Source organism: Indicator indicator, chromosome 7 (assembly GCF_027791375.1).
Source record: "Indicator indicator isolate 239-I01 chromosome 7, UM_Iind_1.1, whole genome shotgun sequence".
NCBI lineage: Eukaryota > Metazoa > Chordata > Aves > Piciformes > Indicatoridae > Indicator > Indicator indicator.
This window is the reverse complement of record NC_072016.1, coordinates 21,304,537-21,318,442: the sequence shown is the minus strand read 5'-3', so window position 1 is coordinate 21,318,442 and position 13,906 is coordinate 21,304,537. Positions and strand designations below refer to the sequence as shown.

Here is a 13,906-nt window from a genome sequence, read left to right as displayed (position 1 = left end):
GCAGCTTAGAAGTGTAAAATAACAGAGGTACGAAATTAGCTGCATCACTGAAGATCAGCACAGTTCATCTCATCTCCATGTGTAAGGTTTAGCAGGTCTACAGACACAAGCAGGGGTCATTAGCAGTGGCTGTGAGAAAGGCCTTGCTTGCCTTTCAGTGCACCAGGAACAGCTAAAATCAGAGTTCTTTAAACATCTGACATTACCCTCTCTCACCTCCAGACTCCAAGGACCCTAATCCACCTCTGAGAGATTTTCTTTTTCAAAATCCTTTAAGTAAGAGAAACTAAGATAGGAAAACAAAATCATTTATTAGCCAAGTCTTCTCTCACATTGGCAACTCATCTGTACCATCAATATGCTTTCTGTGAAAAATGAAGCAAGGCACTAGAACCCGATTTCTCATTCCATACAACCAAGTCAAATGAGATTTTTAATTTATTTTTTCTTCCCTAACCAACTCCTTATTTTAGTATTCTCCCACAGTGCCAAAAGAAGTGAATTTCTACCCTTTCCTCTTAAGGCAAAGTCATGAGCGCAGCAAAACTCACTGCTGGGACATTATTTCCTGGCATTAATAGGAAATGTCACAGCTTATTTTTGAGTGTTTCTGCCCTTGGAAAATATGATCTTGTCTGTTCCATGCTACTGTGAACTTTTTTTGTTTGTTTTAAGGTTGTTCATCTCATAGACAGAAGGATCCTGACCTAAGACATATGCAGTCTATCACTACCATAACATCATGCAGCTTAAAAACTAGGGTGTTTTCAAAGGACACCTAAGGTAAACCAACAAATAAAATTTCTCACTATTCACAGCATCTCTGCCTGATACAGAGCTTCCATATATTGCATTTGTTTACAGGTTTTTTATTCGTTCTATTCTTATTTATTAGATAAGTTAAAGCAAATAGTTCTTATAAACAGACACTTTTTGTTAAAAAGCTGTTTAAGATTCCTTAGATTAACTGAATGATAAACTACTACCCACAGGTTGTTTTTTATTATTATTACAATTATTATTATCTTTTTGGACAGCGTACAATGAGCTGCTTTATGCAGATACACAGGAAAATCAATGATAAGCATAAAGTGCAGTTCACATTAAGAAAACTAACTAATTATGATAAGTTGCTACATAAATTGCTTTGTGACTTTCCTAGCAATCAATTTCAAACTCTAAATAAGCCTCTGGCTTGAAAACACAATGAGCACCTAACAACTGTGTCAATAACCACTACAGCAAAGACGGTAATGATAATATAAACAGGATAATTATCTTTCTGGAAGTAAGTAAGTTTTTATGCAAACTGATTTCCTCTTCTTTTTATGTCAGTGATTTAAAGACAGCATGGCTTTTCAGAGTGCATGTGTATTGAGTTGAAAGCCTTCAAAAATAAGGACTTGGTGTATTAACATTTATTATTAAGAAGTGCATGTCAATATTATAATTTTACTTCAGAAAGTTTAAAGCATTATCTGAAAACTCTAGATCAAATTATTGAAGGAACAATAGACATTATTAGTGGCAAGTGAACTGAAGAATGTTTCTTTCTAAAGTATAAACAGGCTGAGCAAACTGAGGTAGAACAGGTAAATCCTTGGAGGATAATTTGGGGTTTTCATACATTGCCACTATTATTATTATTATTATTCCCTCTGTCTCTCTAAAAAACTCTGCTTTTTCCTTCAACACTAAATTTTGATCACAAAAAAACAAACAAACAAACAAAAACACCAACAAACCGAACAGATCAAGTTTAGGTGTCTCTCTAACAGATTATATGCCTGCAGGCTTTTGCTTGCTTAGGAATGTGAACGTTTCCAAAGATCTTCACTCCAAAGAGAAAATTATAAATTGTAAAAGAAGACTCTCTTTGCCTCTGTGCAAAAATGCTTTATAGAATCAACTTCAGACAGTTAATAGGAAGCTTAAAAATTGTTTGTCCCTGGATTTCTGGGCATTGCTTCTGAATGCAGTTTATGACTTTCAAATTCAGATTAGACTGTGTCAGAAAATAATATGTCTGTCAATTGACTCAAACATATTGGTAGAATAAATAACAATTTTTCGTTTGGGTGTTCATAATTCAAATATAAAATGAGAAATGTCTGTGTATACCATAACACTTGGCTAATTAACTTAATAAACACCAAAACAGGACAGTGGAATTGTTCATGAACTTCTTACAAGCCAGATAGATTGGAACTATTAAACCTTGGCATAAATCCAAGCTAAGGCTCTAAAAACTACTTAGATAAATACAGGCTTAGTTCTTAATGGAAACTGCTTCTTCTTCCTTTTACCAGAAAGCTATGGGGCAGACTTACCACTGTTTTTCCCAGAAACAGAAGCACAAGAAAAGGAGTAATTTTTAAAATGTTACTGGAAACCAAATGGCTTGGCAAATGAATAGGTTTTCAAGTAAATCAGGTAATAGACAATGTTATAAAATATCTGTCTAAACAAAGGGCATCCAGCACATTTTTCTATATGGGAAAACCCGATTTTCATGAGAGTCATGATTTAGTAATACTGCTTCTCAAGAGATAAAATGATAAACTACTATTTTCTTCAACAACTGGAAAGCACTGTTCTTTCTAGAAGGCAATTTGAGTTTGAATGCTTACACATAACAAAGGGACTTCCTTACCAAAGATGTCATTATGAAAAAGGAATACACAAACTGAAGGAATGGAGGGTGAGGAACGTTTTTCCACATATCAAGCAAATCAGCCTTAAAACTAAAGTATTACAATTTCAAAATTTCTTGACATAGTTGAAGTTGATGGCAACCCACCACACAAAAGAATTAAAAGCTCTATTTTAAGACATCATATATATACACAATTAATAAATTGTTGAGAAGGAACAAAAGGGTATCTGAACCGTACATACAAGCCACTAAAAAAATATGACATAAAATTTTTGGAGCAAGTTTCTACTAAAATATACTACACTTCATTATTTTTGTGTATTGGAAGCATGACCATTTCTATTTAAAAACAACAATAAGTAACTGGTATTTTTTTCTTAAAGATATATCTGGACAAGCAGAAAGAAAGGTGGGGCCCATTTTACTGATTTTTTTTTTTCCCCCTCCATCAAAAAACCCCACCACCTAGAATAATACAAACAACAGAATTTTAAAATAAATGAAGCATGCTGTATGACAGGAGGATAAGTCTTTAAACCCATTTGTTTTATGTGGGTAAGAGTATTATACACATTTCATACAAGCAAATCCCTGGTGACCAAAACTATATAAAATTAAATACAAAATGCTAGTTTAACAAAGACCAAGGAAAAACCCTCAGGAGTTTGAGATTGTCGACATGGAATCACACCAAAAGTAAAGCTAGTTATAAAATTACCACTTTGGAAGGTTTGCCTAATTGGCCAGGAATTTGATGTCATAAGGAATCAAGTCATATTGCTGTTTAGGTACCCAAAACCTGCACAGAAGGGCAATACATTTTCTGCTAACAAATCTGTATAGTGGGACCAACTAATGGTTCAACCTAAAACACCTAGTCTAAGCAATAAAATAATTTAAGGCAAAGTAACTTTTCCAAACAGCTCATATCCAATATTTACTGCTCTCTTCATGTACTTATATACTCAAGCATCACAATACTTGATATAATATTTACAGTGATTATTCCATATCACTCCATGCTGATGCCTCACTGTCATATGCTGTTTCCGTGGGTTCTGAACGCGAGAAGAAAATTTTCACAATTTCTGAATATCATCTATACAAAATATGAAGTCAATCTAAAAAGACTAGATACTGTCTGGAAATCATATGCTGTATACATGAACAGGATGACTATATGTTGTATGGTGCAATACATGCAGAATCCCATGCTTGTGTTTTCCCTGCAAATTCATAGCTAAATAGTGTGAGAAAACGTCCAAAGCAAACTACCATTCAGACACATTGCTCCTGCTCCCCCTTCCAGCCCCCCCCAAAATCAGTTTATAGCCGTACCAAACCATTTGCCAGACTTTCAGATTCTAGTAAACAAATTTCTCCAGGGACAAATAAGAGCACTTGCAAACTGAAAGCGTTCTTCTTTCCAGTTTGCATTGAAAACTGCCAATATTCACATATGCAACAGCTGATTCAATCATTTTTTACAGCACTGAAAGCATTTAGTAAAGAAAAAGGATATCCAGAACTTAAAATAGCATGTTTAAGTATTTCATTCTTTCCATGAAGATTTTCCTATTGAGTCCAATTAGTCTTTTATGGGCTTGTAAACTTAGAGATTTTCCTTTGTGCAAAAGGAGTTGATTGAATTAATGGGCCCTGCCAGCAGGTTGTTCCAGGCTTTATTTACAAAAGCTGGAAGTTTGGAAAGTTTTCCTAATAATTTTCTTGTGAATATATTATATATATATATATATATATATACACACACATATATAAAAACTTATTGGTTCGTGCCTCTTTTAGGGCAAATTTTACCCTTTTTTTTTTTTTTTGATGACATTCTTCTCCATTCACTTTATTTATAACTGTGCTTAATCACCAATGAAATTTTCAGCACGTTTAGCATACGAAGCAGAATATTTCTCGGAAGAGCAAAGACACAAGTAATAAAGAACTGTGTGAACAGCTAAGGGTGAAAAACTGATAACTTTGGGAATATAATTTCCCCCTTTCATAGCAAGGGAGCTGAATTCTCAAACCTAGCAAAGACTGGTTCTTAGAACCTGGTAAGCTCCAGCTCTGAAAGCATATGGACATGTCCCCTGTGGACATGTCTGCAACAAGACTAGAGCCACACAATTACTTTATTGCAAGAGAAGTCAATCAATAATGCAGGCACACAAGTTTTGATGCTTAATACTACTGGCATTTCTTTTGCCAAGTCAGATTCCCAAATCAGCCATGAAGCCTCACTTCTAATTTACTATCATCTAAATAAACACATCTAAGTATGTCTGGCTTTTAATTATACTTTTACATATTTTTATAAAACTTAGGCATTTACAATATTCTGTCAATCTATTTATTGTCTTATTAGACACTAACCATTTAATTCAATACCAGATATCCAACCTCAAAGCAAATATGCCTACCTGAAAATCAAAGCCAAAGCACATATCTTGGGAAAGAGGGGAGGGTGGAGGAGGGAGGAGCGTTAAAAAGTACCAGTCACTATGTGAACTCAGCATTAGAACACAACACACTATAGCACTTTCAGGACATCTGATTTCCACCACATCATTTCAATTTATACCAAGACCAGGACACAGGATGTAGATTCACTCGTCTTTAATCCTGGCACAACTGTGATAGAGGTTGCAACAAATTAAAGTCTAATCAGTCCTCATCCTTCCCACTTGAATCACAGACCCTTGTTCAGTTTCATTGCCTGCCTGATTCATTCATTCAGGTTTCAAGTAATAAGGCATTCTACTAACACTGCCTCAATTCTCTGAACATCTGCAGAATTTGAACACATTAAAACTAAGCTACCATCAATTCATAAATGCAAGACTGACTTTGATTCCAGTATCCAATACAAAATCTGCCTCTACACAAATGGTTTACATGATCAACATGGAATCAATGTCTAATGTGGGAAATAAATAAAAGTATTACTGCTCTGGCTTTAAACTGAAAAATAGTGCAAGCTTTACAAATTTCTCCTTTGTAGAAACAAAGGTAAAAAAGCTTGGAATGTACTCTTCCTGACTGATTAACTTTTTCACTGGTTTCCTGAACTTTTTTGCTCCATAGATATGCAGAAGGAATTTGAGAATTTGCCCAAGGTGCTTTTTAAGTTCTAAGGTTTGGTGAAGAGGAAATTGAACAGCGATCCACTTTTAATGTCGAAAAACAGAGAATAATCCATTTTTATTGCAATGAAAACGTACTAACATATCAAAATTACATCCCTATAATTGTTAAACTGCCAAAAAGCTCTCTCTTCACAAATATTAGAAATTTCACAAATTCTCTTAAATTACTGATGCTGCATATAATCATCTACTTAGCTATATTGAAGTACTCTAATTTTGTTATATTTTTCTCTCATACACAAAAAATCTCCCTGAACATTATTATCCATAGACTTATCTGCTTTCCCAGTAGACTACATTTAAATTCTATTCAATATGAGTTAAAATATGTAGTCTTGACAGGTCTTGCTTTCTCACCTAGTGCTCGAAAGGCACAGAGTTCTCTGTAAAGTGTCAACGCAGCAGTAACTAATATAAAGAAGGCCTTACAGCAAAGCTTACTGCTCTCCAGCACTTCTTACCAACACAAGTTTGGTTCCTACCTCTGTGATTGGTGAGGTCTCTGGATCCTGAAGGCAGAGGTGTATAGTGCATCACTGGAGAGGTAGAGGCAGCATCACTAGAAGCCTGTGTGATAAAACAAGTATTATCAGCACTTTGACTGGAAGCCAATGATTACATAAAGAAGACACAGCTGCAAGAGGAGTGCTATGATGTGGTTACAGGTGCAGAGAGTCACCTGCCATGGGGGATTAATTTGTTTTTATTAAGGCTGCCTGTAATCCTGCAAGGAAGTTGTATTCACATGAGTTTGTACAATGATATTAGGCATCGTTGCTAAAATAATATTCTCGTTCAGCTCATGGTTTCAGAAAATTACCGTCTTTATCAGAAAATCTTTGGGCTATTATAAGCTGTTGCAGACCCCGGAGAATCCGGCCGGGCTTCTCGGGAACTCTTCGCAGGCTCCTCCCCGGTACCCGCGGCCGCTGGCAATAAACACACCGAGACGAGGAGCGTTTGCACCACCAACTGCCGGCACTGCCAGCTCTTTAATGGCTACAAAGCCTGGTTTTAAATACCTTTATACTTTCCTGCTAGTTGGTTCCCAGAACACTTTCCCAGACAGCAAAACCCTCCCTACCTCTTATCTCGCAGCTGCGAAGCTAGTCATCTTTAAGGAACACAAAGCAGGGAGGCATTCTCACCATCAAGGTTCTTTACAGCTGCTAGCCCACCAGCAGCCTAGCTTGCTCCACATTCTGTCCACAGGCTATGATAAAAATGTTCCTTTTGGCGAAACAAATTAATATTTACCTGAAGGAAGTGAGCACGTGTAAGATGATGTGGACACATCATCTCTGCATATAAGGAGACAGAAAATATGAAGCTGAGCTAAGATACCATACTTTTCAAAACTAAGAAAAACATGATTCTGCTGTTCTGTGTGCTAAATGTAGGGATGGTGAACTCATGATAAATTACTAAAAGGAATCTTTATCAGTAGCTATCTTCTCTGCAGATTCTCCCCTTAAGATATATTGTCTTATAACCTACAAAAGTCAGTCAAAGGAATCCGCCTCAACCTTGTTTCTTATTTTCCAGTTAATCATATCCTCAAAATTTATACATTTCAAATTTTTAAATTAATTCAAACCAGGTTTTCAATGCCTGGCTAAGATAAAAGTGTAAAATGGGACTGTAATGTTTCAGAGAAGAAAAGCCTTAAATTCCAATTCAAATCTTAATTTCCAGCCTAATAGTGGAAATCCACAACAATGAAAATTAATCATGGTAATAGTTTGTTAAAGGCTGTAACCTAGAAAGTAATTTTTGTCATAGCTGTTGGACTCCTAGATGACAGTATATTAAAATGTTAAGAGGTAAGTAACCGAGTTGATTAGTATACTAAGCTTTTGCTGTTGGAGACCAACTGTCAATTTCTATGTCAAACCATAGTTATAGTCCCGTTTCTGTCCTTACCAAAATCAGGTCATATAACATGAAGACACATGAAGTGTCAAAAGAAACATCTTAAAAGAGACAGGTTTGCCTAAATGGCAAGGACGGTACTTATCAAATATGAATAAAAATCTAGAAAATTCTGCCACCACTTACTCACCAGTCATAATATATTCTTCTCAGGATACCTTCTTTTCAGAGATGTAATGCTATAGATACAACTCTCACCTTCAACTACAGTCAGTAATACTTTGATTTTAGTGAACAGATGAGGCAGATGCCCCTAACACCCAGCAATATGACATCTCAAATGAAATCCAAGAATATGCATCTGCTCACAAATCTTTTCTTTGAGCCAAGTTGTTCTGGATAAAACAAGAATTAAAATTTAACATAAGACTTCATCTCTGTAAATCACTCCAAAAGCTGGGGGAATAAGTGCTCTCTTACTGTACTCTCTAGATGTTATCTGCCTATTCAACAGTACTTATTTGGGACTCTGATAATAGTGAAGGTTTCTCTTTGGTACTTTTAATCTCAGTTTAGACTGTTGACAGCTTGATGATAGCTTTTCCTAAAATTACTGGAAGAGACTCTGCCTTTTCAGCAATATAATACTGAGTGAGCAAAATTCAAGAGCTTCTAAAAAGGATATTGGAGTGAAGGGGCAATTTAGCTTTATTTCCCATTTTAGGAAAAGCAAGAACAGGAGGGTTTGTTTATTGGTATTTTGCTGTTATTTTATGTACAGCATATAATTCCCTGTCAAATACAGAACAGTTCTCATTATCTTTGAGCTAAGAATTCAGTTAGAGTAACTTTAATTCTATGAAATATCATCCAGGTTTAGGATTGTTTTGCACAAAGACTGGCTGGAATTCTGAATCATGTTTCTGAGTAAGCCTGTGCAACAGCCAAAAGACAACCATTTGTTTTCCCTACCACATACTGACATTTGGCCCTGAGCTGTTTTCCAAAGAGATTTGTATAGACTGTATTATTCTTAATATTCACAGGAATATTTTGACAGTGACAACATTGACATGTGACAGTTATGTCTTCAAGTTCTGGTGACATATGCATCAGAAGTTTTTGTTGCAGTGGAAGATAACTACAAATAGCTTTGAGGGGAGCTGGATAAAATGGGTCATAGATTCAGTTTTATAGAAAACAGATCTGCAAAGAAATTTTAACTGTATTATTACAGGAGAAGCTTGTTTTCTTGCAAGCATTAAACATCATCCAGATTTTGCAGCATATTATAATAAAAGATATGAAAATTACAAGGCAAATAAAGTCAGACCTCTCACAGCCTAAGTTACGCACATAACCACACATTTGCTCAGTTGAGGTATCTGTCTTCATATTGACCTGTACATTTTGTCTAAGCTAAGAATTGTATTTGGTACTAAACAAATGGTTTGTAAAGAGTAACAGATTTTCAAACCATGTAGATCAAAATTACTGAAGATGTAGAATCACAAAATCACAGAATTAACCAGGTTGGAACAGACCTTTGAAATCATCAAGTCCAACCTATCACCCAACACCATCTAATCAACTAAACCATAGCACTAAGTAGCAGTAGGAAAAAACCCTAAACAACCAACCAACCAACCAAAAAACCCCCACCCCAAAACCAATAAAAAAACCCCCAACCCCAAAACCTTAACTTTGAATAATTAAACGATGATAATTGTTTAGGATTTTTTTTCCTTGTCTTGATGAGTAAGATGTGGCTTAATATTAGGCTATAATGTATATCATTAATGTATGCTATAATGCTATAATGTAATATCATTAATACATCTTCCTAGTTGATATTCTTCTATTTGTGTCTCACAGCTTATGTTTGTATCCTAGTATTTCTCTTCTCATACTGACCTTCATTTCCAAGGCATACCACAAATTCTTTACACACCTGTACACAGCTGCCATTCAGGATTATGCCTGACAAATTTTACAGTACAGGAAGAACAGCAGCATGTTGGCATGTTCCTGATGAGAGTTTAGTAGATACATGACAATTATGGAAAGACACGGCAAGTAAAACTGTTTCAACAGATATGTAAGTAGCTAAGGAAGATTTTCTTAGTTAAATACATTTAATTTCAAAATATTTTCAGAGGATGTCACAGAGAGAAATCTCAGTTTGATCAAGACATCCAAAAGAGAAACAGTAGAGTGCAGAATTAGATGTGGTAACAAAAATCAAAATAATTAAAATATTATTTATAATGGAGCTAAAAGACAGAGACTAAAGATTTTGTTGTATCTGTTACCTTAGAAAGATTTGGGATTTCTCTTTTGCAGCATGTTTCTCATCTAGTATGGGAATATTGCAAATCTCCAGCATTTCATAGTGTGACTTTTTTTTTTTTTCCAGATAACTGATGAAAATGCAAATTTCCTGGGGACAGCCTGATACTCATTCTCTAAGTCTGACCTACAATTATCAAGAATTCTTATGTTCTATGATACTATTGTTTATTTTCATTCATCACAATTTTAACACTTGTCAAAGTCATCTAGTAAGGTCACAGAGAAATGACCTTAGCAATCTGAAAGCTTGTTGCTTTTCATTTAGTGATTTACATTTAAATAAAGATGGAAAACAATATTGTGACATTGCAGTGATCTGCCCAATGGTTTATATCACATTATTGGGTACAAAACTTGCATTTAGTATAAAGTATGATTTATTTTCAAAGATTTTTAATGTACCCACAGGAAAACTACAGTAAGGAATGAAGGAAATCACTGTGTTATCTATTTTTCAAACTGACAGAAACATTTATCCGGAAAGGTATTAATGGAACAATCTGCAGTATAGTTCCAACGTAAAGAATCAATTCGTACTTGCTTTTGAAAAACTTCTCCTTTTATGTACACACTAACATTTTTCTAATAAGCTTATTCTGTTTCAAATGCACTCAATGCTTAAACGTAACCATACTTCAACCAATACATGTATTACTATGATTTAAAGAAATGTCTGCATAACCACCATACTTAGGCGAAGGACACATTTTGGATCTCTTGGGCACACATATCTTCCCCAAGAGACACAATGGCAACAGTTTTCATTAATTTATATATATTTTGAAAACTTGACCAAATATCTGTGTACCGTATGTACCAATAAGCACAGTGCAAAGTGCCAATTCAACTACTTTGTAACGCTGGTGGCAGCAATTTACATATCTTAACCCATGGACATATCGAACCATCATGATTTGTTCACATTGTGATAAAATGTACAACAGCTTTCCATGGAACTCCTCCTCAAGATATCTTCCCAAAATTTTAGACATGTCTGACTAGAAATTGTTTGCAGATTAAATATGCATATAGAAAACATGCATAGATATGCGATGATGAACATAGTCTGCCTTCTAGCAGAAAAAGATTTAAAAGCATTCATTTGGGGTTGAATTTATGACATGCTTGCAGAGAGTATCAAACCACTACTTTAGAGGGACTATTCCTGCCCATGAGTTCGCAGAGCACCAAGCACAATGGGGACTTGATTTCACTATGAGGTCTTTGAAAGCCTTGTGATAGCAGAAAATGTTATGGAAAGCAACAATAAACCATTAGCCATTCCATCCTAGGGAACAGATAGGGAAGAATAGCTTTAATTTACAATGTAATTGCTTTTCTGTGAACTCAGGACCCATGTATCCAGTGAAAGAAAGGGATAAAGTGTGAAATAAGGGACAAAGACCAGAAAATATGCAAAATTAGGACCTGACATGACCACTATATATGACAGGTTACAAAAGGTCTTGCTTTCTTCTCCCTAGCTGTGAACTAGGCTAGAGGTTCCAAATGGGTTAGATTTGAGTTTCCAAATGATCCAAATGTATTGGAAAACCAGCAGGCAACATGGCCTGCTTATATGGAGCGACAGTTTTCTTTGAAGAAATGGGATTCCCCCATTCCCCTAGTCCCACAGCCAAGCACAGCTAACTACAACTTAGCAGTAGCCTTTACTAAATCTGCAGTCAATTTAATTAAGGGGGAGAGGTGGAAACATGTATCTTAGCTTGCCTGATCTCTATAGACTTACTAAGATGACCTCCTAACCTGGCACAGAATAGTGATTTATTTAAAATTTGGTTTTAGACATTTGACCATGGTACTGAAAAAGGGAAGAACATAGCAGATGAGTATTTTATGGAAACTGGGAAGGTAGGAAGGAATCATAGGATCACAGAATTGTTAGGGTTGGAAGGGACCTCAAGGATCATCTAGCTCCAACCCCCCTGCCATGGGCAAGGACACCTCGCACTAGATCAGGTTGCCCAGAGCCACATCCAGCCTGGCCTTAAACACCTCCAGGGATGGGACTTCTACCACCTTCCTGGGCAACCTATTCCAGTGTCTCACCACCCTCACAGTAAAGAATTTCCTCCTAACATCCAATCTGAATCTACCCATTTCTATTTTCGTTCCATTCCCCCTAGCCCTATCATTACCTGATAGCCTAAAAAGTCCCTCCCCAGCTTTCTTGTAGGCCCCCTTCAGATACTGGAAGGCCACAATAAGGTCTCCTTGGAACCTTTTCTTCTCCAGACTGAACAGCCCAACTCTGTCAGTCTGTCTTCTCAGGAGAGGTGCTCCAGCCCTCTGATCATCCTCAAGGCCCTTCTCTGGACACGTTCCAGCATGTCCAGATTCTTCTTGTAACCGGGGCTCCAGAACTGGACACAGTACTCCAGGTGGGGTCTCACCAGAGTCGAGCACAGGAGAATAATCACCTCCCTTGACCTGCTGGCTATGCTTCCCTTGATGCAGCCCAGGATGTGATTGGCTTTCTGGGCCGCAAGTGCACACTGGTGGTTCATGCTGAGCTTCTCACCCACCTGCACTCCCAAGTCCTTTTCTTCAGAGCTGCTCTCAAGCCAGTCTATATTGCCCAGCCCATATTGGTGCTTGGGATTGCCCTGACACAAATGCAGGACCTTGCATTTGGTGTTGTTGAACCTCATGAGGTTGTCATGGGCCCACCTCTCCAGCCTGTCCATGTCCCTCTGGATGGCATCCCTTCCCTCCAGTGTGTCTGCTGCACCACACAGCTTGGTGTCATCAGGAAACCTGCTGAGTCAATGTCACTGTCCATGTCACCAATAAAGGTGTTAAACAAGACTGGTCCCAATACTGATCCCTGAGGGACTCCACTTGGACATGGACCCATTGACAGTCACTCTTTGGGTTTGGCCATCAAGCCAGTTTTTTACCACTGAATGGTCCATCCATCAAACCCAGACTTTACCAGTTTGGAGACCAGGATGTCATGCGGGAAGCGTGTTGAAGGCTTTGCTCAGGTTGAGGTAAATGATGTCAATTGCTTGGCCTTCATCTATTAATGTTGTGACCTTGTCACAGAAGGCCACCAGGTTTGTCAGGCAGGACTTGCCCTTGGTGAAGCTGTGCTGATTATACCCATTCACTTCTTTGTTATTTGTCTGTCTCAGCAGTGCCTCCAGGAGGATCTGCTCTATGATCTTACCGGGTAAGATGGCATTGGACATTTTTGCCTCAATCTCATGTCTTAAATTGTGCTTCCCATATTTTGCTGAATGTCACAAAGATCTGAATTATTTTCTTTCATCAGCCATTTTTAGAAGAAATGAAAGTAGTAAATTAACCAGTCCTAATAAAGAAAATAAATACAATCTGAATGCTCTGAATTAATATGTCATTAAAATTATTTTATAGAAGGATCTACTTTAAAAAAAGTTTGCTAGGAAATTATAGGGAGTCTTTTTCCCAAGGGTTTTTTTGGTTGATTTTTTTTTTTTCTTATCAATAATAAGAGAATTCATGAGACAACGAAGGAAATTAAGGGCTGGTATTGAAAGGATAGGAGATTTTTTTTGCTTTATGCTTCTTTTGCCTACTAATCTAATATTAATAATAACAATTTTTCCAAAAATCCTCAGGGGTCTTACCTTCTAAGTCTGTGGCACATAACTTTTAGTATGATGTGGAAGTGAAGCATGGTTTTGCAGCATGCAAACACAAAGTAAAGTATGAAGGGAAAAAAACCCACAACAATCTTTGTAGTATTTACAAGAAAATTAAGTCAGTCACACACTGGCAACTGGCTCTGAAGAGTCTGGGAATCTAATTAGACCAAAGAAAAGTTTCATTTGTTTAATTCTCAAATTTCACTTTCCAA

At 36.7% G+C, this 13,906-nt stretch overlaps 1 protein-coding gene across 1 annotated transcript in view; it reads right to left on the bottom strand.

Annotated features, from left to right (window-relative positions):
• LRMDA (leucine rich melanocyte differentiation associated) overlaps positions 1–13,906 on the bottom strand; it is a 639,303-nt gene that overhangs the window by 90,492 nt on the left and 534,905 nt on the right. Inside the window, exon 6 of the mRNA XM_054382558.1 lies at positions 6,300–6,384. Coding sequence (XP_054238533.1) covers positions 6,300–6,384 — 85 coding nt within the window. The remainder of the gene's footprint in view (positions 1–6,299; positions 6,385–13,906) is intronic.